Here is a 27,112-nt window from a genome sequence, read left to right on the forward strand (position 1 = left end):
TATCACGTTCGCCTCACACGCGACAAATCCCCGGTTTGAAACCGGACGGGAACAGCCTCTTTTTGTACGCTCCTGTACTTCACAGAGGTCTTGAGCGACCGGTCACATGTTCCTTTCCTTCTGAGTGACGTTCCTGCAACACTCTCCCGCTCCTCTTGGTGCGCTCATGCCGCAACACAGGAAGGCTGGAGCGGGTGGCTGTGTGCTCTCTGCACCGCCGAAATAGCTCAGTTGGGAGAGCGTTAGACTGAAGATCTAAAGGTCCCTGGTTCGATCCCGGGTTTCGGCATTCTGTTTCATCGCGCCCTTTGTTCCTCTCTCCAGCGCCCCCTGCCTAAAGTGTCGCTTCCCTTTCTCAGCCCGAAACGCAAGCGAGACTCCCTGCAGGTTTCCGTAGTGTAGCGGCTATCACGTTTGCCTAACACGCGAAAGGTCCCCGGTTCGAGACCGGGCGGAAACAGCCTCGTTTTGCACGCTCCTGTACTTCACAGAGGTCTTGAGCGACCGGTCATTTGTTCCCAATGTATTTCCGGTGCCTTCGTGCACTCTTGTACCAAACGCACGTTCCTTCTGTACGCGGAGCCGATCATTTGCAATTGGGCTGTGCCGAAAGACCAGGACGAGCTCTGTCGGCTCAAAAGCAGGGCAGGACCTGCAAGAACAACAGAAAGATTAGCATCCAGCGGGGGCCTCTTAGTGAGCCCAAGAGCTCATCAAGAATCGGCTCCAGCAACAGGGCTGGGCGCATTGTTCCATTCTCCGCCCACTCTCAGTGTAAACAAGTCCCTCCTGGTCTCTACTTGAAATGCACTTTCCTGCGTTTGCTTTGGTGTAACTGGCTTCCCCTGCATGGGTGAATGTGAAGAAGATCCTTAGTAAGTAATTGAAGAAAACCGAGAAGAGGTCGGAGTGGCCTCTGTCGTTCATCAACGATCCAGTCAGGCAGTACTCCTCTGTAAAGCGCCGTTCGTTCACATCGATTGGCTTTTTTTTGCCTTCATTCGTGCGAGTAGTAAAAGCAGACGCCCCTATTCTGCCGTGACCCGGATTCGAACCGGGGTTGTTGCGGCCACAACGCAAGGTACTGACCACTATACGATCACAGCGAGCTACCGAGACACACGCGGCAGGGCGGAAAGGGCTGTGCTCTCTTCGTGTGACATAATTCGGAAAAGTCCTGACGTTGCATTTCAACTGAGCCCCATTATACATCGACCCTTCGACACTCTGAGTGACAACTCTCTTGCGTGTTTTCTCATAGTTATGTAGTTTGCTTGCATGATGCCGGGAACAGCATGGTTGTTCGCTGCCATATAGTCTAGCGGTTAGGGTTCCTGGATTTCACCCAGGCGGTTGACTCGGTTTTTCCTCCTGCTTTCCAAAAGATCAGCACCGTGTACGAAAGAGCCGCATTAAAACTACTCGAACATGCAAAACGTGCGAGAAGAGGGGGCGCTTGTTTCCAACCGAAACGTCTCGCGTGTGAGACGAGCTGATCATCGCTGTGGGAGGGTTACTCTGGTAGACAGGGCTGACCTTCGGCAATAGGATTTATAGTCTCCAAGATGATATTTGCACTTTCTGGAGAGGCGATTTTCTCCACTTCAGTAGCCCGATTTCGTCGATTGCGTGGAGAGGGCTGTAGAATGTGGCGCCGCCTTTCCTGCTCCGTCCATGACAGGCGTGCTGGTCTCTGGAGAGAGAGCACGGTCCATCAGCGCACTCCAATAAAGGCACTGGAAGCAGCTGAATCGCATTGGCGAAGCTCAGCGCTGGGCCGCTGGGCACGTCTTACCACCGTTTCCGTAGTGTAGTGGTTATCACGTTCGCCTCACACGCGAAAGGTCCCCGGTTCGAAACCGGGCGGAAACAGACATCTTTTGTCGCCAGGCACAAAAGGGGATTGGGGATTCGCCTAGCGCTGTGATCAAACAGACCCACTCACCTCTTAGTGTTGCGGGATCTGCACAGTGCATGTCACAGCGCATCCTGCTTTCACTTCAATGCGCGTCCTGATGTACCCCAGTCTCCCGCGTGACAGGTGGGGACAGGTGACAGGTCCTATACTAACGAGGAAGACATCGCTCTCTCCGACCCCCGGCATCGTGTCCCGACCCACCGTGCTGGAAGCCGACGCGTGCTGTGATTCCTTTACGGAGCAGAAATGACAACCGAGGAGCCGAGAGATCATTTCAGCATTTCGCGTCTGAACGGAAAACACAAACGACCAACTCGGAATGACTTGCCTTTGACGCTTTTCAAAGCGTTCTTTGTGCACGACGACTGCGCCGCCTAGCAGATACAAATGGGTTGTACAACTTTGAACTAGCAAATGGAAGAGGGCTAAGCCCCCTCTCTTTTAGCCCAGGTTCGATCTGTCTCCCAGAATCACCAGGGCGCACACACACACACCCGTGCTGTTGAAGTGTTCTGCTTCATTTCTAAGGGCAACTCAACATTCACTCCTACCCGAGTGCAGAAAAGACAGCATCCCCAGCAACAACAGCTCAGGTCTCTGCACAGGAGCTAAGCTGCCCTCATCTCCTCTGCTCTGTGGCTCCTGCGGAGTGGAGTCCTGCCTGGAGCTGTGTTTGCAGGCGGCGGCTCCCCGCGCCCTGTCTGTGTGTCGTGTCCAAGAGCTCCTGGGAGGAAGAGAGAGCCCTCCCACTCGGGGGCTTTTTCACGGTCTGTGTGAGGAGGGGTGGGTGTGTCAAGTAGCTTATCGAGCGGAAGCCTGGGGCGGCGGAGAGCTGTGATCGTGCAGACCTTGAGGTGTCACCTCTTTGTCTGCTTTCCCGCCCCCCCTCCGCCCAAGCTCTGCTCCAAAGTAGCCCGGCAACCCCTCACACCTGCACGTGTCACAACCTAAGGTGCGGTCATGAGACACCCATGGCGTGTCGTTCTGTTCTTGCTAATTGTTTCCTGCCCGTCGCAGGCAGGAGTCCATGCGAGGAAGATGCGCTGGACAGAGCTCAGAGGGCGCAGCTGGGTGGCTTTCCTTCTGAGTGACGTTCCTGCAACACTCTCCCGCTACTCTTGGTGCGCTCATGCCACAACACAGGAAGGCTGGAGCAGGTGGCTGTGGGCTTTGCGCACTGCCGAAATAGCTCAGTTGGGAGAGCGTTAGACTGAAGATCTAAAGGTCCCTGGTTCAATCCCGGGTTTCGGCATTTTGTTTCATCGCGCCCTTTGTTCCTCTCTCCAGCGCCACCTGCCTAAAGTGACGCGTCCCTTTCTCAGCCCGAAACGCAAGCGAGACACCAGCAGCAGTCCCTACAGGTTTCCGTAGTGTAGCGGCTATCACGTTCGCCTAACACGCGAAAGGTCCCCGGTTCGAGACCGGGCGGAAACAGCCTCGTTTTGCACGCTCCTGTACTTCACAGAGGTCTTGAGCGACCGGTCATTTGTTCCCAATGTATTTCCGGTGCCTTCGTGCACTCTTGTACCAAACGCACGTTCCTTCTGTACGCGGAGCCGATCATTTGCAATTGGGCTGTGCCGACAGACCAGGTCGAGCTCTGTCGGCTCAAAAGCAGCGCAGGACCTGCAAGAACAACAGAAAGATTAGCATCCAGCGGGGGCCTCTTAGTGAGCCCAAGAGCTCATCAAGAATCGGCTCCAGCAACAGGGCTGGGCGCATTGTTCCATTCTCCGCCCACTCTCGGTGTAAACAAGTCCCTCCTGGTCTCTGCTTGAAATGCACTTTCCTGCGTTTGCTTTGGTGTAACTGGCTTCCCCTGCATGGGCGAATGTGAAGAAGATCCTTAGTAAGTCATTGAAGAAAACCGAGAAGAGGTCGGAGTGGCCTCTGTCGTTCATCAACGATCCAGTCAGGCAGTACTCCTCTGTAAAGCGCCGTTCGTTCACGTCGATTGGCTTTTTTTTTGCCTTCATTCGTGCGAGTAGTAAAAGCAGACGCCCCTATTCTGCCGTGACCCGGATTCGAACCGGGGTTGTTGCGGCCACAACGCAAAGTACTGACCACTATACGACCACAGCGAGTTACCGAGACACACGCGGCAGGGCGGAAAGGGCTGTGCTCTCTTCGTGTGACATAATTCGGAAAAGTCCTGACGTTGCATTTCAACTGAGCCCCAGTATACATCGACCCTTCGACACTCTGAGTGACAACTCTCTTGCGTGTTTTCTCATATTTATGTAGTTTGCTTGGTGGCGCAGTCGTCGTGCACAAAGAACGCTTTGAAAAGCGTCAAAAGCAAGTCATTCCAAGTTAGTCGTTTGTGTTTTCCGTTCTGACGCGAAATGCTGAAATAATCTCTCGGCTCCTCGGTTGTCATTTCTGCTACATAGAGGAATCACAGCACGCGTGTTAAAAGAAGACTGTGATATTCGGTGCGTCTTGGATTAGACGAGATTAAAGAGTGAGTAGTTTTGTTTTTCTGTGATGTAATGGGACCAATGAAGAATGTGGCATTCAGACTAATGTGGAGTATTTGTTTCCTTAGGGAAATTGGCACTACCATATACTGGGCCATTAGGACCCATATGGACCGCAGGGTGAGCGCCCAGCGACAGAAACCAGACGGTACCGTGTGTCGGGCTCGGCCGCGAGCAGGACAATGACTTCACTTAAATGTTTAACTGATAAAACCCAAATGAACCAAACCTGTATAAATTAGTGGTGGAAAGGAGTCTTTTTATATAGCAAAAGGTCTCTGATCCTTTGGTAAGAACGATGGGTATATAACCCATTGTCCTCAATATTAGAAATGAATCCTTGAGCACTGCTGTTGTACCAACGGTCCATAAAAGCTTAACATTACCCTTTCTTGCATAAATTGTAGAACATGCCGTCACATTTCAGTTGCACCTCAGTAGCAGTTTGATCTATTATCACCCTACTCCCCACCTCAGAACCTTCGCTCTTCATATTCTGGTCTCCTAACTGTCCCCCAAGCCCGTCTACACTGTATGAGTGACAAGGCCTTCTCCTGTTATGCCCCCAAGCTCTGGAACTCTCTCCCCAAGGATACCAGAGTCACCTTCCCTAAACTCCTTCAAATTCAGACTCAACACCTTGTTCTGTAGAAGAGCCTTTACTGAACTGGTTCCATTCTTTACCCCTCTGCTTCTACTTTCCTTAGTACCACCATCCATGGTCTCCTCTGTCTATTGGAATTGTTTTATCCTGTGTATTCTTATTGTAATTATTTCAAGTGCTTTGCGAAGCCACCTTTGGAACCATTATATAAAATAGTTTATCCTAAATCCTTGAAACTTTAATAGGGCATTGCAGTAGGGCTAAAAATTAGCAGTGTTAGTGGGCCAGCAGGATTTGTGCAAATTATAGGTAGTCACAACGGGAGACTAGAATTTACTTGAAATTCATGACATGGGACACTGAAACAGTGGAGAGGCTTTGTGTAGTAAGCATTCAGTCTCAATCTACACAGTCTGTGCTGCTGGTAGAGGTGGTTGTGAACACTTGTCTTCCGGATCAAGTACTGGGATCTCCAGTTTCAACCCTAATACTTCCCGTGACTGTCCAATACTGTGAAACCAACACCCGTAAGACAAGACCTCCAAGATTCTAACTGTACCTTTATTCACTGATGTTTGGGCACCAGAATTGTTCCTCTGCTAAGGAAGGGAAGGCCTACTTTACACCAAGCCCCTGTTGACAATCCCTTCCTTGTGTTTCTTTTAGTCAGTTTGTGCAGCCTAGAATAGGACATCAGATCTCACTCTTACTGGGCACTACAGTAGCAACTCACACTCCATAAGCACTACCCCTCTAGGAAACAGGAGGACTGCCAGTATATTGAACACCTCTGTCTCTCCCCCAGTAAAAAAAAAGTCACACTGCCCTGCCCAAGGAATAGTGCGGCTATCTTCCCCCAGTACAACGCTTTATTACTCCAGCCATTTTCAGTCCTCATTGGCAGCAATATGGGAAGCATTCTTGAAAGGGGAACCCCCACAAATACTTCCCTTGAATTCCTCCACCCCACTCAAACCATAAAGAAACAAGGGCAGGCAGAAGGGTCTTTCACAGCTTTATTGAGATGTTGCCATTACAAGGCAAGTGGAGGCAGGAGAGTCACAAGGGCCAGGCTGGAGCCTTCATTCAGGCACCTGGGGAGGAAGGAGAACAAACCAGCTACACTGCAGGGCACCACCCCTACAGGAGCTCCTCCTGCCAGACCCTACCTGTCCACTGGCCAACATCTCCAAAGTCATCTGCTCCCTCCACATCCTCACTGGTGCTCTCAGCATCTTCACTGGAGCTCTGAGGGTCTCCCTCCTCATCCTCAGTCCAGTCAGCTCCCACATCCAGAGGAGCTTCTACTGGTGCCACAGCCACCCGACTGCTGGTCACCAGGCTCCTGGTACCTGTGGACAAGCAGCACCCAGGAGTGAGGGATCCGCTATACCCAGAGACCCACAGTCTACTCATCTAAACAGTCCCTTTGTCCAGCACGGGATCATTCCTCAGTTGTCCAAGCATGGTTGTCTCTTGGGCAGAGATGCATCCACAAGGGATAGAGAACCAGACCCACCTTCATTCCAACTGCCAGTACACCTGGACTCACAGCAGGCACAGACCTCATGGTCACCATACAGCTCCTCCCACCTGGAGGAGAGGAGGAGGACAGGTGAGGCCTAAACCTGGCATGTCCCAGAGCACCCTCAGCAGGCTCCTTGCAGAAGTACCTATTAGCCTCCCTGTTGTAGGTGCAGGACTTGGTCCCTGGTGTTGCTTTAGCAGGAGCCACAGCCATGACACAGTGCATGTACAGCTCAGTCACTTCATGCTGCAAGAGGGAAGGTCACAGCATTAAGGGATCAAGGCCAATAGAGGGACAGAGAAAGACCTTCTGCCATCAGTGAAGGCAAGCTGGCAGCTCTAGGCACTACAGCTGCCACAGTCTGGTTCACATCTAGATCATGGATGGAAAAGCAGACAATGGATCAGTAGAGCAAGAAGGCTGAGCAGCCTTTGAGAGCAGTACCTTCCTGGACAGCTTCTTCTGGAAGAGGAAGGCATCAATTGTGAAGCGGAGCACATCCTTCTGCTTGGAGGGGACAAACCTGGACAGGCAGCCATCTGCCTTGCTGTCCACCATGCACCTGGGGACAAGGACAAGGATGAACCCCTGCAGGCTCTCAGGGCTCCTGCCCACCTCCCCTCCCAGAAGGGGCCGTACCCCAAGTTGTCGATCACGGGGAAACGGGGCTGGGAGTGCTGGTCTGGTTTCTCCGTTACGTAACACGAGTGGATGTACAGCCTCTGCTCTGCTGTGGCAAAGTAGGCAGTGGCCTGGAAGTACATGGGCTGACCCAGGAAGTACTCATCCTTAGGAGAGAGCCGGACCCAGCGGGCTGGAGAGAGAGAGGCAGCATTACACCTGCACACAACACCCCCTGCAGGCAGGAGGAGCCACTCACTCAAGGAGCTTACAGTTGGTGGTGAGCAGCACAAAGCTGTGTTTGTTCTTCAGGTCCTTGAAGAAGGTCCTTCTCCTGGCCCACGTGGGGACATAGCCAACCTTGTAGGAGTAGTGGAACCTGCAGAACAGAGGGGATGAGGGGCATCTGGACACTTTCCTAGCGGCTTCTCAGCAGCAGAGCCCTGCCTACCTGTTGTAGGAGCACTTGACCGGCACAGAGAAGGGAATGAAGCGATGCACAGGTGCACTGGAGGAGGGCGGGGCATAGCGGAGAGTGTTGGAGTACACCAGGCGGCCCTGGACAACCTGCAGGGTCACAGAGGAAGGGATATTCCCAGGAAAGGCAACCCCGACACTGGCCCTACAGCTCACGTCGATACACTGCCTGTAGATGAAGACCCGCTTACCGATCGCTCGGTACCGCACTCGTGAAGCCCGTAGATGAAGTAGAAGTAACTGCGTGTGGTTCGGCTGACGCTGCAGTTGCCCAAGGTCACCTCCGATGGCCGACAGCTGAAGCCGAACAGGAGCCGACTGACCCTCACGTACATCCTGCTGGAGTCGCACCACACGGCCACTCCTCGGGTGCCCCCGATGGCCGGGCGAGCCGGCTGCCGCCCTCGCTGGGGAGGAAACAGAACGCTCTTGATATAGGCGGGTAAGGGGCGGCTGCCGGCTTCGGGCTTCATCTTCTCCTTGTCGAAGTAGGGCGAGTACGCGTCTCTGGACACGGGAAGGCGGCGAAAGTCGGGAGCCAAGGACTGCGAGTCGTTCTCGCTTGCAGACAGGTCTTCGGAGGGCGCATCTGCCAGGTTCAAGTCCTCCAACTGGGCTGCGTCTTCAGGAGCCGGGAGGTCGGCCTGGAGCGCCAATTCCCGAGAGTCCCAGCCAGCCGGCCCGGCGGAGACCAGTGCGGGGAGCCCGGCCCCTGCGCACAGGCACAGCACAAAAAGAAAAGAGCGCATCACCAAATTAACGTCCCGCTAAATTGCTACAGGAGTAAAATAAATAAACCACCAAACTGTGTTGAAGCAAGAGAACATAAAGTATGAACGCGGTGACTAGGTTTTTATACTGGCAGGACCTGCTACCACACCTGGTCACACTACCGCTCAATCAACACAATCAATTACATACAGAGACCCGGATTGTTCTCAGCGTCTAATTAAAACCTGCTTCCAGTCTGAGGCGGGACTCCGTGAAGCAGCCTGCACACTTTCCTGTGTGTATCTGAGCTCAGCGGAAGAGTTCCACGTAATTTCGACAGAATTAAATCACCCACAGGTGTAAAATTTGCTCAGATTAATTTATTGTTCAATTAGTTTCTAATTTACGAGGACAGTGTGTTAAACTCGCTGTCAGACAGAGTACGGAACATGCGACAAGTCCGTCCACACTTTCTTTTATCGAGGGGGCTGATCTATCAACACGTACCGCAATGAAAATAATTTTACTATTTTTCATGTGTAATTGCATGTCATATTAAAATATGTAATACAAGCATTTCTTTGTTTTCCAGTAAAGAAATACTGATCAGCTTTTGACATGATCTGATAATAATTTGTCTGATTTTCCAGAGATTGCTTTTGCTTCGCAGCACTGAGAACCTACGGTATGGTATCTCTGAATTGTGACTTAGAATCATAGAATTGCGACCTAAAAACTCAGAATTTTGAGTTTATCTCTCACATTTGCGACTTCGAAATAGCCCATATTTCATTGTCTGTCCTTTTGTTATTGTAACGGATTCGGGGTCTTGCTAGCTAGAACCCGAATCCGTTACAATAACAAAAGGACAGACAATGAAATATGGGCTATTTCGAAGTTGCAAATGTGAAATATAAAGTCGGAGTTGTGAGTTACTAAGTCGGAATTCTGCGATACCATAGCGCGTTTTTTTGTAACTCCCTGGCGGAAACGGGCTTTCATACATTTCAATTAGTCTGATCAGTGTAGAACAAGTTAATGTAGAATCATTACTTTGTCTCTTGTTCGTATATAAATGAATGTCTCTGACAACTTAATGTTAGTTTTTAATTTAGTTTTAGTTTTACGATGTAGGTCAAACGTTGACATATGCACGAGTATAGGAAATGTCTCCCTCCTGATTCAGCTCATGCTCCATAGGAGAGAAGTGATTCCTCCTGCTTCTCGTACAACTATATCAGAACAGAAGCCCGTGTCACCCAGCTCTGATTCAAGAGCGACTCATATCTTTAGCCCCTTTTTTTATTCGTGATCCTAATTTTCTTTAGTTATGATCAATATTGAACTTTTTCTAAATAAAACGACAAAAATCAAACATGCAGGCAGACATTTTAAAAAGTATAAGGAGTTGACAGGGTGCCCCTTTGGAATAGTTGTCAGAAAATGTGAGAAAAGGAAACTTACATTACAAGCTCTCACACACAGCATTAGAGATTGGAATCTGATTGTAAAAAAAAAACTACCCGTCTCCCCAGCATTTAACGGTGCTGTTGTTTTTATTTTACATATTGTTAGCATTTTAATTAATTGTTAAAAGATTGATACACAAATCGCTAAATAAGAAAACGTAAAAACCCTAGCTGTAAGCAACTGGCCATTCATATTCCTGAATTTTAAATCCCTGTGTTTTTCTGTATCCGAATGCCTGGTGCAGCTATTTTGAAAGCAGAGTCTATGATTTATTGCAAAAGCGTATTGTTGCCACCAAGGAAAAAAATCCTCAGTTATCGTAAATAAGAAATACCAAATTATCTCCTAATTACGAGATAGTAACTGTATCATATGTGTGTATGAACAACCTATTACATTTGCAATGGCAGTACCTACAGGCTATCGAAAGGTTTGCTGGCACTGTGGGTTTAGTGTTCCTGACAATGTGCACGCTGAGAAATGCGCACGGACTGACTTTCTTATCGCAATGAAAATGTTACTGCTTGTACCTCATGTAAACACAGTTTTAACCATTAGCACACTCATATATATCCTGAATCAAGAACGAATGTGACGTGGAATCCATTGTACCGCTTCAAACTGAAAGTCAGATATTTAGTCTCAAAACTACGTAACTCAGGATTTTTTTTTTCCCTTGATGGCAGCATTGGCTACTGTTATTTAGATTCAACCACTGAAGAGGTTGGTTTTGTGTTTTTAGCTATTGAACATAACTGGTAAGTTTAAGTCAATTCTTGTTACTCTTTCCGCTCGAAAGAGCTGTATTAATTCCGGTGCACCTGTCTCCACAGGAAAGTTATTGCTGCCCTCAAACCAATGTACTGCAGCTTGTGGCCACATGTTCCTGCTGTCAGCCTGTGTTACCATGTTAGACATATTACTGCTCCAGTACAGTAGTAAAAGAGGAAACGAATGCAAAGAATTTAGGAAAAACACACACGTCTCAGGCCTTAACCATGACAAGGATGGGATTTGAACCTAGACGAGCAGAGCACAATGGATTAGCAATCCAAAAAGTAACTAAAAAGTGAGTAATTTTCTTTTCGCTTGCTCGATTTGTAGTACGCTCCTCAATCCTTACAACCGATAAACAAAACGGCTTCATGTGCCACATCGTTCTGCTGCAGGTACGGTTTGTACCGTGTATTAGGCGAACCCGAATAAAATATTGTAGCGTTTTGCAGGTTCTTTCTCAGAACTAAAGAACAGTGGAGACGCGATTAACCAAGCACTGGCTTTATTTTACAACCACACCAAAACCAAACACAGGATCTACACACACATGAGGAGACTGACGAACACGTACACACATTTAGGGTGGTAATTACCTAACAACACACTCTACTTTTACAGGACTACACAGGGCACTAGAATTACTAGGACATTATTTACACAGGCAGGGTCAGCCGCTGGTCATCGTGCTGACCCTCAGACTCTTCCCGGCTACCACTCCCAGCATGCCCAGCGGTACTACGAGCGCCTAGGGGCGCTTCCTCCTCACCACCAGTCGAGGGCGTTACACTGCCCCCACCTGAAGCGTCTGGCGTCTCGCCGACGTCGAACACCCCCCTCAGGCTGTACTCGTATTCGGCCAACTGCTGCGGAACCCTGCGTGAGCGGCCGCTGCGCCGCGGTGACGGCTGGCGACCCACGGACGCCCCACTATCGGCCGGCTCCGGCCCCGGCTGCTCCTCTGGAGCCTCCCCACACGGCTCCTCCTCCCGGGCCCGGTAGGGGGCCAGGCGGTCTCGGTGCAGGACCACCACTCTCCCCCGTGTTCGCAACCGGACACGGTAGCAGACCTCGCCCACCACCCCGAGTACCTCAGCGGGCCCCTCCCACGACGGTGCCAGCTTAGGACTGAGGCCTTTGCGGCGCCGCGGGTTGTACACTCAAACCGAGTCCCCGGGCTGGAAGGCAGGCCCCCTGCAGCGCAGGTCGTAGTACCGCTTCGGCCGGACCCCCGCCTGTGTCAGGTGGGTCCGTGCAAAGCTGTGCACCCGCTGCATCCGCTGCCGCAGGTCCCACTCGTAGTCCGGTCCAGCCGGCGGTGCCGACCCGTCTCCGGGCGGCGGGCCGAAGACCAGGTCCACCGGTGTTCGCATTTCCCGGCCCAGCATGAGCGAGGCCGGGGTGCACCCGGTGGATTCCTGGACCGCGGTCCGATACGCCCAGAGCGCAAGGGGGAGGTGGCGGTCCCAGTCCCGTTGGTGCCGGGACACCAGGGTGGCCAGCTGGGTGGCGAGCGTCCGATTAAACCGCTCTACCAACCCGTCGCAGCGGGGTGGTCCGCGTCTTAGTGATCCCCAGGCGCTGGCACACTCTGGCGAAGACCTGGGACTCGAAGTTACACCCCTGGTCACTGTGTAACTCCTCCGGCACCCCCAGCCTGGCAAACATCCCCTCCAGCAGTGCATCGGCCACCGTGGGGGCACTCTGGTCCGGGAGGGCGTAGGCCTCCGGCCACTTCGTAAAGTAATCCATAGCCACCAAGACGTAGCGGTTCCCGGCCTCGGTGCGCGGAAACGGGCCCAAAACGTCCACTCCCACCCGCTCCATAGGAGCCCCCACCTGGTGTTGTTGGAGGGGGGCCCGAGAGCGCTCGGGGGGACCCTTCTGCGCCACGCACACCGCACACGTTCGGACCCCAATAAAAATGGCCTCGGAGACGCTGCAGGGTTTTTTTTACCGCCGAAGTGCCCCACACCCGGCTGGCCGTGCAGCGCTCGGAGCACCGCCCCGCGGAGCGACCGAGGCACCACCAGCTGCCACTGTACCTCGCCACTGGAGGGTACCCGCCACCCCCGGCGCAGCACCCCGTCCTTTACCTCCAAGGCCTCCTACAGGACGCAGAGGGCCTTGACGGACTTCGGGTGCGGGGCGAGCTCCTCTCGTGTAGGCCGCACTCCTGCTGCCCTCCAGCGGAGCACCGGGCCCACGTCAGGATCAGCTGCCTGACGCTGCGCCAGGTCTGGCAGGCCCACCCCCAGCGGCCCCTCCCGGGCCGTGGCCGCGGTGCTCACCCCCGCCACGGTGCGGACAGCCTCCTCACGCTGCTCCCGCCGGGCGCAGTGATGGCAGTCCGCGGCCTCGCAGGGGCGCCGCGAGAGAGCGTCGGCATTGAGATGGCGAGACCCCGCACGGTGCACGACAGTGAAGTCGTACTCCTGCAGGATCTCTATCCATCGCGCCATCTGTCCCTCTGGCTCCTTAAAGTGGAGCAGCCAGGTGAGGGACGCATGGTCGGTCCTCAACCGGAACCGGGTCCCGAACAGGTACGGCCTGAAATGGTGGACCGCCGCCATCACCGCCAGCAGCTCGCGACGGGTCACGCAGTAGTTACGCTCAGGCCTAGTCAGAGCCCGACTATAGTAGGCCACTACGCGCTCCCCATCCGGCCCCTCCTGCGCCAACACCGCCCCCACCCCCGAGTCACTCGCGTCGGTGTCGAGAATATACGGCAACCGCGGGTCGGGGTAGGCCAGCACGGGGGCCCCCAGCAGAGCTTCGCGCAACCGGCCAAAGGCAGTCTCACAGCCCAAGTCCCAGTCAAAACGGCGGCCCTTGTCGGTGAGGCGGTGTAGCGGGGCGGCGATGCTGGCAAAGTCCCGGACGAACCTCCGATAGTACGAGGCCAACCCCAGAAAGCTGCGGAGCTCCGCGACGGTGCGTGGAGTCGGCCAGCCCCTCACTGCGGCGACCTTACCTGGGTCCGTAGCCACCCCTCGCGGTCCAACAACATGTCCCAGGAAGGTCACCTCCCGCCGCAGGAGCTCGCACTTGCGGGGGTTGAGCCTCAGGCCAGCACGGCGGATGCAGGCCAGCACCGCCTGGAGGTTCGTCAAGGCCTGGTCAAAACTCCTTGCATGAACCAGCAGATCGTCCAGATATAACACGCACTGGTTCCGCGGGACCGATGCCAGCGACCTCTCCATCAGCCTCTTGAACGTCGCCGGGGCATTGCACAGGCCAAAAGGCATGACAGTAAACTGCCAGAGGCCCTGGCCGATGGAAAAGGCCGTCTTCGGGCGAGCATCGGGAGCAAGCGGTACCTGCCAGTAGCCGCAGCGGAGGTCCAGGGAGCTGAACCAGGTCGACCCGGTGATGTAGTCTAGGGCGTCATCTATCCTCGGCAGGGGGTAGGAATCTTTCTGGGTGACCTCATTCAGCTTGCGGTAGTTGACGCAGAACCTCCACGAGCCGTCTTTTTTTTTAACCAGTACGGCTGGCGCCGACCACGGGCTCGCGGAGGGCTCAATCACCCCCGCTGCGGCCATCTCCCGGATCTTTTCCTCGGCGGCGGTCCGCTTGGCGTGGACCATGCGTCCTGGTGGGATGCGGATGGGCCGAGCGTCGCCGGTGTTGATCTCGTGTTGGACCAGGGCAGTGCGGGTGCAGTCCTCATCCCTCGCCGCAAAGAGGTCTTCGTTCTGGGCGAGTAGCTCCTGGAGCCGCTGCCGCTGGTCCTGATCGAGGCCCTCGCAGCTCCGCTGGAAGAGGTCCTCAACGGCACGCTTCGCTTCCACGCAACGCTCGGCCCCCGCCGCCGCCTTGTCTGGCCCCCCTGCCGACTCAGGGGCAGGATCCGGCACGCTCGCTCCCCGGCTCGCAGGCCTGGTCTGCCCCGGCGACTGACGCCGCCGCCGCCGCCGCTGCCTCTTGTTCCCCCGGCTCCGGCAAGCCCGCGTCCCTCGGCCTTCGCCGGACCTGCCCTCCACCAGGTGCAGTCGCTCCCCCTGCCACACCAACTCCTGCCGGTCCAAGTCCAACCTGGCCCCCACTCACTGCAGTAGGTCCAGCCCCAGAATGCAGTCCTCCTGGATGGGTGCGAGGTAGCAGGGGTGGCGCACCTTCGCTGCACCCAGACGGAAGGCAAGCACCTGTTTCCCCCGGACTGCAGCGAGCTGTCCCGTCACGGTCCTCAGCCGCAGGCTGGAGGCCTCCCATCCTGGGGGGTTGGTGCCCTCGGTGTCGGGGAGGACGCCCGGCCGAAGTAGGGTCACTGATGAACCGGTGTCGAGTAGGGCCAGGCAGGGTTGGTCCTCAATCCGGCAGTGGAGGTACAGGCCCCGGCTACAGCCGACTCGCCCCACGGTGGCGTGAGGGGCGCCGGTTTTTACAGCGCTCTCCGGAGCGGGGGTTGAGGTGTTCAAGGGCGGCCTTCCCCGCGCTGAGCCGCCCCGTTCCCGTTTCCCGACGCCGATCGGGGAGAGCGAGGTTCGGGTGCCCGGCAGACCCGGGCTCGGTGTCCTCTTTTCCCACAGCGGTCGCAAATCAGCGTGCGGGGCTGTTCCGCGGCGGTCGCTGCACGGGCTGGCTCCTCTTCCCCCTCGCTGGATTCCTCCGTCGCCGTCTCGGTCAGCCGGCAGGGCGCACTGCGTCTGCTGGCGCCGCCAGTCACCCCGAACACTACCTCAGCCCGTGTAGCAAGGGCCAAGGCCTGCTCCAGCGATGTTGGCGCGGCCAGCTGCACGTGGCGCCGCAGCTCCTCGGGCGAGAGGGCCTTGAGAAAGGCCTGGAGAGCCATCTCCCGCTGCGCCTCCCGGGGGAAAGTTGGGTATCCTCGGCGGGCGAGGAACATGACATCCGCGGCGACCGGGCCCAGTCGCTCTCCTGGTCGGCGCCGCCGCAGGGCCAGCCTCTCCCGCATCAAGTCCGGCGCCTCCTCTACACCGAAGCGCAGCTGGAGGGCTGCTGCCAGCGCCGTGTAGTCGCCTCTGTCCTCCTCCGGGACGTCCAGGAGCACCTGGCAGGCCGCTCCTTCCAGCGCCGCCGCCAGGTGGCCGGCCATCTCCGCCCGGCTCCAGCCATTCGTCCGGGCCGCGAGCTGGAACTGCGCCTTATAGGTCTCCCAAGGCGCCTCACCATCGTGGCGACCTGGTCGCACCCGCGCCGATGGGTGTGGGAATCACTGATCGGCTCCGGCAGGGAGGGCATCCTCTCTCCGGGGCGGCCGCCCCAATTCCACTGGCGGGACCACTACTGGGTAGCCCTGGTAAGGGCTGTGGCCACCTGTCGCACCCAGGAGTTGCTCAGGCTCCCTATGTGCGCCGCCGATGGGTTCTGCGTCTTCCAGCGTCAGCCGGCGCTTTACGGAATCGGGTAGTGTCTGCCACGAGTTGTTCATTCTGCCCGCTTCTGACACCAATGTAGCGTTTTGCAGGTTCTTTCTCAGAACTAAAGAACAGTGGAGACGCAATTAACCAAGCACTGGCTTTATTTTACAACCACACCAAAACCAAACACAGGATCTACACACACATGAGGAGACTGACAAACACGTACACACATTTAGGGTGGTAATTACCTAACAACACACTCTACTTTTACAGGACTACACAGGGCACTAGAATTACTAGGACATTATTTACACAGGCAGGGTCAGCCGCTGGTCATCGTGCTGACCCTCAGACTCTTCCCGGCTACCACTCCCAGCATGCCCAGCGGTACTACGAGCGCCTAGGGGCGCTTCCTCCTCACCACCAGGCGAGGGCGTTACAATATTTCAAATATGTGAAGAATTTCATGAAACCTGAAAAAAGAAGATCACAGCCAATGTCAGCAATTCGGAGCCTGTAGCAGCTTCAACAGAACAAAACGATCTGAAGCCGCAATACTTTCATAGAGTGTATTGTGAGACTCTAACCACGTTGTTGCTATTACTGCTACTTCTGCTGCCGTTGCTTTAAACTCTACTCAAAGGGCAAGTAAAGTTGTACAAGAAATAGACTACTTTGAGCCGTCCAAATTCCATTATGTGAATTTAAGCTTTTTGTTTATTAATAACAGCATTAGTAATACAATGCGTGCTCAGAAACCTTACTTATTAGCTCATGAAGCAATAGTGTTTCGACAATTTGAGGTCTTCAAAAAGTAAACGCTGAAGTTTTTATACTTCCTTGTGAGCAGATCACCTTAGATATAGAAAAGGAAAACTTACTCACCTGTTGCTTTTATTGCAATATCTGAATCGAGACCCAAGCGCTAAGAAAGCCGAATAACGCAAAAGTCATAAACCCGATTTTAATGTAGATACACATGTTCTAATGCACCCTTCATTACAAGACAGTCTATTTCTCGAAAGCGTGTTATGTAAAAAAGAGAAAAACGAAAATATATGGATGACAATATTTAAAAGCTGAAGATTTTACTTTTGAGAAACTGTCATTTTATGTATCTAGACGCTTTTCAACCACTGCTTTTAGAACTTTGCTGTGCTTCCTGAATCATTTTCAGTGTTATAAACTGGGCGTGGAAGTAGCGATCACTTTGTAGAGCAGTTGATAGACTGGAGCTGTTCAGACTACTCTTGTTATTTCTCAAATGCTTCCATCATTTTTCTTTCAGGCTAGGACGCGAGTGTGTACATGTGTTTGGTTTTCGTTTCACTGATTCTCATTGAAGATTTGTGACAAGGAAAGAATCAGTTGCCTCGGAAAGCAGAAGGTTTGGTTCTCAACGATCTTGAAGACACGCCCATGTAGAGCAGCGTGTGATGATTCGTACTATAAAAGACCAAGTGCTCAAAGTGACGTCTGCGTTTGCCGTTGAAACTTTTCATCTCGGGCGCACTTTTAGAAAGCAAAGATAGAGCAGTTGTGTTGAATCACACTATGACAGCTGTCAGCAGAGTGGTGCAGCGGAAGCGTGCTAGGCCCATAACCCAGAGGTCGATGGATCGAAACCATCCTCTGCTATGTATTTTTAGTATTTTTTTTATGCACGATTGATAAGCACACCATCAGTTTAATGAAGTGCATTAAAACTGATTTTTCTCTCGTGTGTATGCAAGCTTCACACTTACGGTACTCTTTCATCTTTACCAATAGCAGAGACCCAAATGTATCTTTGGTTGTTCTGCGATCCTTGATAGTTTCCTCAAATCCTTCAAATGAACATCCATATCAAACCAATTGTGTTTATATATATGACAATTAAGGTACATATTAAAAATATCAACGCACATTTGTATAATGCTCATTTAATAATAATTGTCAAAGATTGTCAAGTTCTCCAACAAATGAACAAATGATCAACAAATGATGATTAATCTCTTCTTGATTATAATCTCAAAAAAGAACCATTAAGGTTTACTAAGATCAAAGCTTAATCAGTGTATTTAGTTTAGCTTGCATCATAGTAATTGAGCAATAAAGTCTGTCCTAATTAAAGAGTACCCAAAGTTTGAAAGTACAACATAGAATAAGAGTACCTTTAATTGCTCTTAAAATATTTGTGTCTCCCAGGCACCTCTTTTGTCTTTGATCTTTCTGGTTTGTGCCAGCGAAGTTGAATTCCATGATCAGTTAATTTGTCTTAAGTCTGAAAATTAAATTATGACTGAGCTTAGACATTTCTCAAGCGAGTTTTCACTCAACGTTTATTTACTCAAATATTTAGTATCAAATGTACTACTGTAATCCTTAGATTTTAAAAGACAATTTAGCAGTTTTACACCTTGCAAATTCAGTGGTTAACAAGGTATCTTTAAGCTAAATTTTGTGGATATTTTAACTTGATCAAAGTAAAAATGTAATGTAAAAACATTTAAAAAATCTATAAGCAATACCTTAACAACACTGTGAACACACTTTCTTTGAAATCATTGTTGCCTACTCTCCAAAGTTGGTTTATCTGGAAATAATATTATATTAGAAATAATATTAGAAGCTATTTTTACTACTGGATCTTCACTAATCAACTAATCAGACATACCCATTACACATTTTCACATTTTAACTCCACTTTTCTGCAGTATTTGCTAAGTCCTAGAATACAAAGTGGCAATATTTCAAAGTTCAAAAGTTGTAGTAATTTCTTAGAACATGAAGCTTTTTATAAAACACTTTATTTTGGCATTAAAAAATTAGCAAGATTATACATTATAAACTAAAAATAAGAATGTATGCCAGAGATGGATCCTATTAATCAGATGTAAGCTGTCATATAATGACCTATCTGTAACCTATAATACTAGTAGTGAATATTTTCTACACCACAGAGAGAATATAATATCATACCAGTAGGTTTTGATTGTCCATGTTGTCAAGGACTCACTTGTGTGTACAGGACTCTTCCATTGTGCTCAGCCTCTTGATGTGGAATTGGGAGTCCACCAGTTCTGTATGCTTTCCCACATGCCTCAGTTCATCTCTGATCTCTATCAGGAGACCCAATACCCGAAACTCTGAAATCATTCACATTTTGTATCAGCATTTGTAAGGAATTAGGTCAGGATTTTTTTTACACTATTGTTATATTAGCATCACTGTAGTGTTGCTAATGTGCTACATGCAATTTATAATCCTAAAAATGTAAAATTCCCACATTTGTAGTTGATTTTGCGTGATCTTCACCTTCACACTATTTTATATGCCATTTATTGCTTATTAACGTACTATTTTTAATCAAAATAATATTAAGACCTGTATGTATTCAAATAGTATTATCATTATTTATACTTACGCATCAAAAGACGATTGCTGAGAAAAACATGACAGTATTTAACCTAAATGGCAAACAACAAATATCAGCAATGCATTGTGGTATATAACCAGAAAAGATGCTGTGTTAGATATGTTTTCAATTTCAATTATATATGCATTTATTAATGTTGTCAATATTATTACGGTTGCAATTTAACCATGGTGAGAATCCCTGCCTGTCATACAGGAGAGTGGGGTTTGATTCCTGACAGGGAGCTAAGGAGCTTTTTCTATGACCTGTTTACAATTTAAACTGTAGTGTGAGACACCTTTCTTCTACAGAAATCTATTTTTTAAAAAGGAGATGAATTAGTTATAACAACACAAAACATCAAAGTGAAGTTGCTTTTCAGCAACCCCTTGGCTACATGGGAATTTAGTTTTTTTGACAGCAGGGTCATTTGCAAAATTAAACAAGGAATTGATTCACTCCTGTGGAATACTGTATAAAATGGAAGACAGGTTTGATATGGAAACAACTACACACATTTTAGTTTTTTTTCCAATTGTACTCCCATCAAAGTGACATAAGAAAAGTCATTGTCAGAAGTGGGATATGAAAACAAGCCACCAGGGGAGACCGATGTAATAACTTCACCAGAAATATATTGAAAACAAATGGGCTGTCACTAAGGAAATTCATAGAGAAATACAGGTCCCACCATAAAACACCATAAGGAGTGCAAAATATGTTAAGTTATTTCTGTACTTCATCAGTGTCGGTAAAAGAGGGACTCAAGGACACAAAGACTCTAGTTTGGGATTCAGGCTGAGAAAGGGAAGTGTGACTTTGGACACAGGGCATTGCATAGAGGAACAAATGGCGCAACAAAACAAAATGCCAAAACCCCTTTTTGAACCAGGGACCTTTAGAGCATCAGTCTAGGGCTTTCTCAGCTGAGCTATTTCAACCTCTGTGTACGATCTAACCTCTGCTGTCTGCAGTAGCCTCCCAAAGTTCGAGCATGAGTGCACGAAGAGGAGTGGTAGAGTGTTACGTCATTCAGAAGGGGAGTAATCCAGCTCAGCTCTCTGAGGTTTGGTAGATACATCTTCTTCCTGAGTAATGTAGGATCAACTTCTTCAGGCTGGAGGAAGGGTTTGCATTTCGGCAGTAGTAACTGACAGAGTAGTGACTTCTAGGACCTGGTCTTATCAGGTTGCTTTGCCACGTTTGTCAGTTCTGCTGAAAAGACCCGTCTCTAGGAAATTTAGGAAGCAGAAGAATGACTATCTGAAAGGTGACATGATCTGCTGGCTGTTTGATGTGATGTGATGAATGACACAGGAAATTCGAATTCTTGCAATAAGACAAAACAAGATCCATAAAACACTGGCAGGAGTGCAAAATGTGAGAAGATAAAAAGACACCTGTTTCTGCCCAATTTCAAACAGGGGATCTTGCGCATGTGTGATGAATGTGATAATCACAATATTACAGAAATGACAGCAGCATTGAACATGGCGAGACGTAAAAGATTGTTAATTCCCTTCAAATACTCAGTGTGTTTATTCTGCTGTATTAATTTACTGTGCTCATCCGGCAGTAACAAACCTGTTATCTACACACTGCTCCCAGAGCTGGATAGATGACTCCACATTCTACAGCTCTCTAGCAAAAGAGGAAGTCAGACTACAGAAATGGAGTAAATCTCCTCTTCAGAATGTGGAAATATATTCCTGAGAGAAGTCCTTTCTCGAAGTTCAACACTCTCTGCAAGTCACCCATTCCCACCTTGCGCAGTGTAGTGGTTATCACATTCTCTTAACACACCAAAGGGTTTCAGTTTGAAAGCGGGCGAAAACAAGTGATCACTTTTTGCATATTTGTCACTGCTGAGGTTGCTTTATGGGTCTATTTTCTATACTGTGCTGATCAATTGGAAATCAAATGGCAAAAAAGACCCGTTCCCACACCTAAGGTCAAATATTAGGAATCAAAACTGTTCAAGTGTATGGAAGCACACAGCTTTATTAAGACTTCCAAGCCCAAGATCTTTTTATTCCTAAAAGACCCTATTTATGTTGTATGAGAAATATTAATATTAATACAGAATCTTTTTTCACAAAATAAATGGGCTTCCTGACTTCAGAAAGCCTTCTAGACAAATACTAAAAGAGCAAAAATTCCATTTGGTAAATGAAATGAAAACACAAACCCTACCAAACCTTGAGTACAGGCCATTCAGGGTGATAATACAAAACCATTTATAATTCAACAAATAAAACCTGTCAACTGGTAATCACAGCTACTCATAAAAAAACTGAAGTGGCAATACACAGTAGGTGACTCTTGAGTGCAAGTTAAATCCATGCAAGAAGGGGGTTTAGTGTTACATTTCCAAATCAGATATGCAAATGAGAGATCTGGCCCAGCCAATCTCAAAGCTCCGTTGGTCTGGAATGGAGCTGCTCCCCTCTTCTAGTTATTCACACTGGAGTTAGGTTACATATTAGCACATTTCATCTAATTCAGTTGTTTCAGAAAAAAAAGTAAACAAATAAACTGGATTTATTTGTTGGAGCTTCACCAATCTGTTTTTCCACCAAATAAATTGGCTTTCTGACTTCAGAAAAACCTTCCATTTATTTTTTAAGAACTATTTTTATTTCACAAACAAATACAAAGAATCACAAAATAGGAAACTTTAATAAATATACCCAAAACAATATATATGAAACCATCTCTTTAGGTTATAGTGCTCTAATAATGGACAGGGCCAGGCTACCTGCTCTCTTGACTGGAACCTCAATGCTTTTGAACACCCCCGTGTTCCTCAACCTCCTGTTTTTATTCCGTCAGCACCTCTGAACTCAGTTCCATGAAGGACTATAGAATACTGGCTTAGCCAGGTGCGAATGTCCTCCATCTTTGCAAACTCTGAGAACAAAACAACATGCACAGTTGAATATGGATCTTCCCATGGGCCTGAACTATCATTCTTTTTGACTCAAACAACTCCACACATTGTTCAAAGCGAGGGGAGGTAGCAGTAACAACTTCAAACGTTTTCTCCACATTCTACAGATCTCTAGAAATAGAGGAGGTCAGGCTGCAAAAGTGGGGGAATGGAAAAAATCTCCTCTCCAGAAAGTGGAAAAACTTTCCTGGCTTGAGTCCTTTTCTCTGCAAGTCACTCCTCCCTACCTCGTGCAGTGTAGTGATTGTCATATTCTCTTAACACACCGAAGGGTTTCAGTTCGAAAGCAGGAGGAAACAAGCTATCTCTTTTATCAAAATTTTAGCTCTCCCTACAGTGCTTAACGGGGCTCTTTTCTACACTGAGCTGCTTATTTGGAAAACATAAGGGAAGAGAAAAGTTTCCCTTATTGGGAGTTTAACCCAGGCCACCTGGGTGAAAACCCAGAATCCTAACCACTAGACTATACAGGAGCACACAGCCTCACAAACAATGTGTAATTTCTGTCTTTATAGCGCACTTGTTACATAGCTAGCTGGCACTCAGAGTACTGCAAGATCTATTTTCTGAGAAGTATAACGTCAGGACTATAACCCCAGCTTTCAGGGGGACTGCAACCTTAACACAGAGCCTTAGACCACTCAGAAAAGGTTTGTTGGCTTTTATAAGTAATTACATGTGTGAAATCTATGTCTCTCAGGCCTGTGAGACTACATCACAGAAGTGCAAACTTGGAGGAAGGGCTTAGTAGATAGGGCAACAATTGCGACACGCGCCAAGCCTCTTATGTCCACTGAACATGCAGACTTTAAAAGGGGTCTCAGATTTTATGGGTACTCAATTCTATACAACACTAGCAAGACAGAGTAAAGGAGCAGACCCTTTAAGAGACAAAAACAACACATTGTTACAGCCAATGTTAATTAAAAGGGCAGCACAGCGTTGGAACTACTGTCGCGGATGTTATAAGGCCATGCCGTGGAATGGCCAGGAGAGCAAAATAGGCCCTATGTGTGGTGGCAAAACGGGTGTTAGCCCGTTTAGGAGGTCAGATGATGTCGGGTAGAAACATAAGCCCTCAGGCCGCGGAGGAGATGGCCTGGTGCTAGGCAGGTCTGAAGACATATGAACCCTCAATACTGAATGAGGAGGAAAGGGTGACCCGGAAATATATAGCCCCAGACAAAGACAAACCAGAAGGACAAGCAAAGCACAGGGAAACTAGGACAGGACAGAGTGGGAGCGCCCTCTAGCTGTAGAGGGTTTGACAACTATTAGTTTTGAGTGATTGAAATCCATTTTCAATGGTGTTTTTCCTGCTCATAACATTACCAGTGAGAAAGAGGATTGTGAAACCCCCATTGCTTAAACAGCGAGTGCGTTGGTGGTAATAGTAAGAAGTTTCCATAAAATGAAGCATTATATTTTTGTAATACGTTTAGTGCCTATAAAAACTATTCACCCCCCTTGGCCTTTTCACATTTTATTGTGTTACAGTATGGAACCATGATGTATTTAACTGAGAATTGTTGCCACTCATCAACACAAAGTGCTCTATAATATCAAAGTGAAAAAATTCCAGACATTTTACTAAGTCATCAAAATAAAAAACACTAACCCTATCACTCAATACCCAGTTTATAAGGTGAAAAATTATGCTTGAAGCACAGCAAAGTTCTAAAACCAGCATTTGAAAAGCACCCAGAAACATAAAATGTCCATTATTCAAAAGTAAAATCTTTAGCTTTGAAAGATTGTTATCCATGTTTTCTTTTTTTCTTTTTTTACATAACATGCTTTCGAGAAATAAACTGCCTATTACAATGAAGGCAGCATTAGCAAATGTGCATCTAGCTTTGTTAAATAAAATCAGGACGTTTACCTATCTCAAATTGATCACTCTTTGCAGGCACACTACGGAAACCCGCGGATGTGAGCTGGGAGAATTGACTCTTACAAAGAGTGTTGACCTAAGAGAAAAGGAGTCCTCCTCCCAGTAATACATTTCCACATGTTGAAGAGTCGATTTTCCCCATTGCTTTCCCATATTTTTCTGTGTGGTTATTGATCACTGCCAGTTATCTGCCAAGTCACAGTGAAACTGTTACAGTGAAAAGATTAATAATATTTATTTTATTGGAATACATGTGTAATGTCTCATTCTTACAAGCAATTTTTAAAGAAACACTAGTGTAAATTATAGTGTAAATAGACAGGAGCTATTTTAATGTTAAATACTAGTTGTGATAGGTGAAGCTGCATCCAAGTGCTTGGTATGAATAGGTTATCTACGGAGTCTTTGACTTATCTACTCAGATGAGGAGCTAGATCAGTCCTTTTTTTCTCAATTTGAGTCACCATCAAGATGTAACATGGTCAAAGATGAACAGGAAACTTAATTAATGAGAACACCTGTATCACCCAAAATTGAATTCATAACCCTGAGATTAAGAATTCCATGCTCTACTGACTGAGCCAATCAGGCACTGGTTAAAGTGCCAATCTAGTCCCTGCTGACGTCAATTTGAAAAGGTATACTTGCTGGCTTTTAATCCTGTTTGGACCGGAGTCTAGTGAAGCACATTGTGTTCTTCATTGATTACTTAAAGCAGAGCAAATGTCAGTGTAGCGGCGATGCTTATTAATAAGAAAGAATTAAGTGTTCTGAGCTTTCCCAAATGGTCCCATCTCTGTTCATCTCTGTGGTGCAGCCACAGAGAAACTATTCATGCAGGCTGATTTAAGGTTTCCTTTGGTAAGGGACAGCTCCCAAAGGGGGATGCACTTAGCTAAGCCTGGCTATCATGATCAATGGTCATCCATTGGCGCCTATGTGTCTAGGGAGTGCCAGATGGACATCTGGACTGCATTCATAAGTGTCAGGAGTAAGTGACTCTTATCTCACCTTGATCAACCAATCAGGGACTGGTAGGGCCGAGTAACCCACGTGGGACTCTGATGCCCATGGAACTTTCAGCCAATCAATGAGCTGAAGTTCATCCAGGTAAAAACAGGCAACACAGAGGGCCTGAGAAGATTCAGTGGAGAATTCTGTGGACTTTTCTAAAGGGAATTCAAAGGAGAATTCCAGGGCAGGACGGCCCAGGATCAGAAGGCTCCCAAGGGCAGGACATTCTCGCAGAGCGCCTCCTGACCATCCTGAGACTCAGCCCGGACAACCACGGAACGGCCAGTGTGTCCGAGTGCCAGAACTTTCCTTTGTTCTAAGAGTCTAGAGCGGAGGTTGCCAGAGAGTAACCAGAGGATCCACCCGAGGTTAGCACCAGCAGCAGGCCTCGTGAACAGGTCAGAACTGTGGACAGCTGAATCACTATTCAGAACTAGCTCTTCATCAGGAATGAACCGGTCCTCTTCCTGACTTGCTGGGACCCACAGTCATCTTTTCTCCTGTGCACAAACTTTGCTAGTTAAAGCCAACACTAACTAGCTGGTCAGTGAGCATCAGCAGCGCACCGTCGCAAGCCGCACAGCACAGCCTGGCACCGAGCCAGAGAGCGCGGATTGGACAACAACAGCCTGAAACTGTTTCTTTGTGCCCGCAGGAGATCTGAATCCACAGAGTTTGGATGAGTATTCAACTTCACTGCATTACTGCTCGAGAATTCAATTGTTATCCCAACCAGTTGATATCAATTTAATTCCTAAGAGTTATGTACTTGTTTTGAGTATCTAATGTAGAAGTTGTAACCAAGTTCACTTTATGAAACGGTCTAAATTAATGATATACTGAACGTATGTCCTCTTGATATATGTAACACTTCGTAACTGACTGAATATATATCTTTTGTATTCTGATAACCCTCTCGATAAGATCTGTTAGGTTTATATGCATATTCTATGTATTAATAAATGTATCCTCGTGTATTAGTACCTGTGTGTGCGTTGTTTGAGTTATATCGCATGGTTGGATTTTAAAGCCATCAAAAGAATCAATTTTGTGATTTACTGCTACAATTAATGATTGTCCCAGTAAATGCCCAAACCCTACAGAACTGGTGCCTTCAGAGAGCACACTACAGGGGTCAGAACAGGACTGAGCAGTTTGTGTTATTTTGATTTCTACTCTTTTGGACTTTCAAAATGCATTTTGCGGTTCAGTCTTTATCCTGACCTGAAGGAATCCAACAACTGAATTTCAAATTCTCTAAGACTGAAGGAATTCAGTCACAATTCTGTGATACCATAGCGCGTTTTTTTTTTTTACTCCCTGGCGGAAATGGGCTTCCATAGGTTCTCAGTCCTGCGAAGCAAAAGCAATCTCTGAAAAATCAGAAAAATTATTATCAGATCATGTCAAAAGCTGATCAGTATTTCTTTACTGGGAAGCAAAGAAATGCTTGTATTACACATTTTAATATGACATGCAATTACACGTGAAAAATAGTAAAATTATTTTCATTGCGGTACATGTTGATGGAACAGCCCCCACGATAAAGGAAAGTGTGGACGGACGTGTCGCATGTTCCGTACTCTGTCTGACAGCGAGTTTAACACACTGTCCTCGGAAAATAGAAACTAATTGAACAATAAATTCATCTGAGCCAAATCTACACATGTGGGTGATTTAATTCTGTCTAAATTGCATGGAACTCCTCCGCTGAGGTCAGATACACACGGGAAAGTGTTCAGGAGAGGCTTCACGGAGTCCCGCCTCAGACTGGAAGCAGGTTCTAATTAGACGCTGAGAACAATCCGGATCTCTGTGTGTAATTGATTGTGTTGATTGAGCGGTAGTGTGACCAGGTGTGTGGTAGCAGGTCCTGTCAGTATAAAAACCTAGTCACCGCATTCACACTTTATGCTCTCTTCTTTCAACACAGTTTGGTGGTTTACT

At 48.6% G+C, this 27,112-nt stretch overlaps 1 protein-coding gene and 5 non-coding genes across 6 annotated transcripts; 4 read left to right on the forward strand and 2 right to left on the reverse strand.

The window, feature by feature from the left end:
- Positions 1-216: 216 nt before the first annotated feature.
- On the forward strand, positions 217-289 carry trnaf-gaa (transfer RNA phenylalanine (anticodon GAA)). The gene has a single exon. It is a non-coding gene; the product is annotated as a tRNA-Phe (tRNA).
- A 1,510-nt stretch (positions 290-1,799) lies between these two features.
- trnav-cac (transfer RNA valine (anticodon CAC)) lies at positions 1,800-1,872 on the forward strand. The gene has a single exon. It is a non-coding gene; the product is annotated as a tRNA-Val (tRNA).
- Positions 1,873-3,097: 1,225 nt separating this feature from the next.
- Positions 3,098-3,170, forward strand: trnaf-gaa (transfer RNA phenylalanine (anticodon GAA)). Its single transcript has one exon. It is a non-coding gene; the product is annotated as a tRNA-Phe (tRNA).
- A 109-nt stretch (positions 3,171-3,279) lies between these two features.
- On the forward strand, positions 3,280-3,352 carry trnav-aac (transfer RNA valine (anticodon AAC)). The gene has a single exon. It is a non-coding gene; the product is annotated as a tRNA-Val (tRNA).
- Positions 3,353-6,004: 2,652 nt separating this feature from the next.
- LOC148663354 (zona pellucida sperm-binding protein 3-like) lies at positions 6,005-8,463 on the reverse strand. Its single transcript, XM_088633037.1, has 8 exons — positions 7,820-8,463; positions 7,603-7,718; positions 7,424-7,530; positions 7,170-7,344; positions 6,975-7,092; positions 6,676-6,776; positions 6,522-6,595; positions 6,005-6,354 (listed from the first exon to the last, which is right to left on the reverse strand). The coding sequence occupies exons 1-8, from the start codon at positions 8,375-8,377 to the stop codon at positions 6,143-6,145; spliced, it is 1,461 nt and encodes a 486-aa protein (XP_088489163.1). The 5' UTR covers positions 8,378-8,463; the 3' UTR covers positions 6,005-6,142.
- A 12,947-nt stretch (positions 8,464-21,410) lies between these two features.
- Positions 21,411-21,468, reverse strand: LOC148663355 (U7 small nuclear RNA). Its single transcript, XR_015938890.1, has one exon. It is a non-coding gene; the product is annotated as a U7 small nuclear RNA (small nuclear RNA).
- Between the last annotated feature and the right edge of the window lie 5,644 nt (positions 21,469-27,112).

This window comes from Lepisosteus platostomus, chromosome 5 (genome assembly GCF_059453375.1).
Source record: "Lepisosteus platostomus isolate fLepPlt1 chromosome 5, fLepPlt1.hap1, whole genome shotgun sequence".
NCBI lineage: Eukaryota > Metazoa > Chordata > Actinopteri > Semionotiformes > Lepisosteidae > Lepisosteus > Lepisosteus platostomus.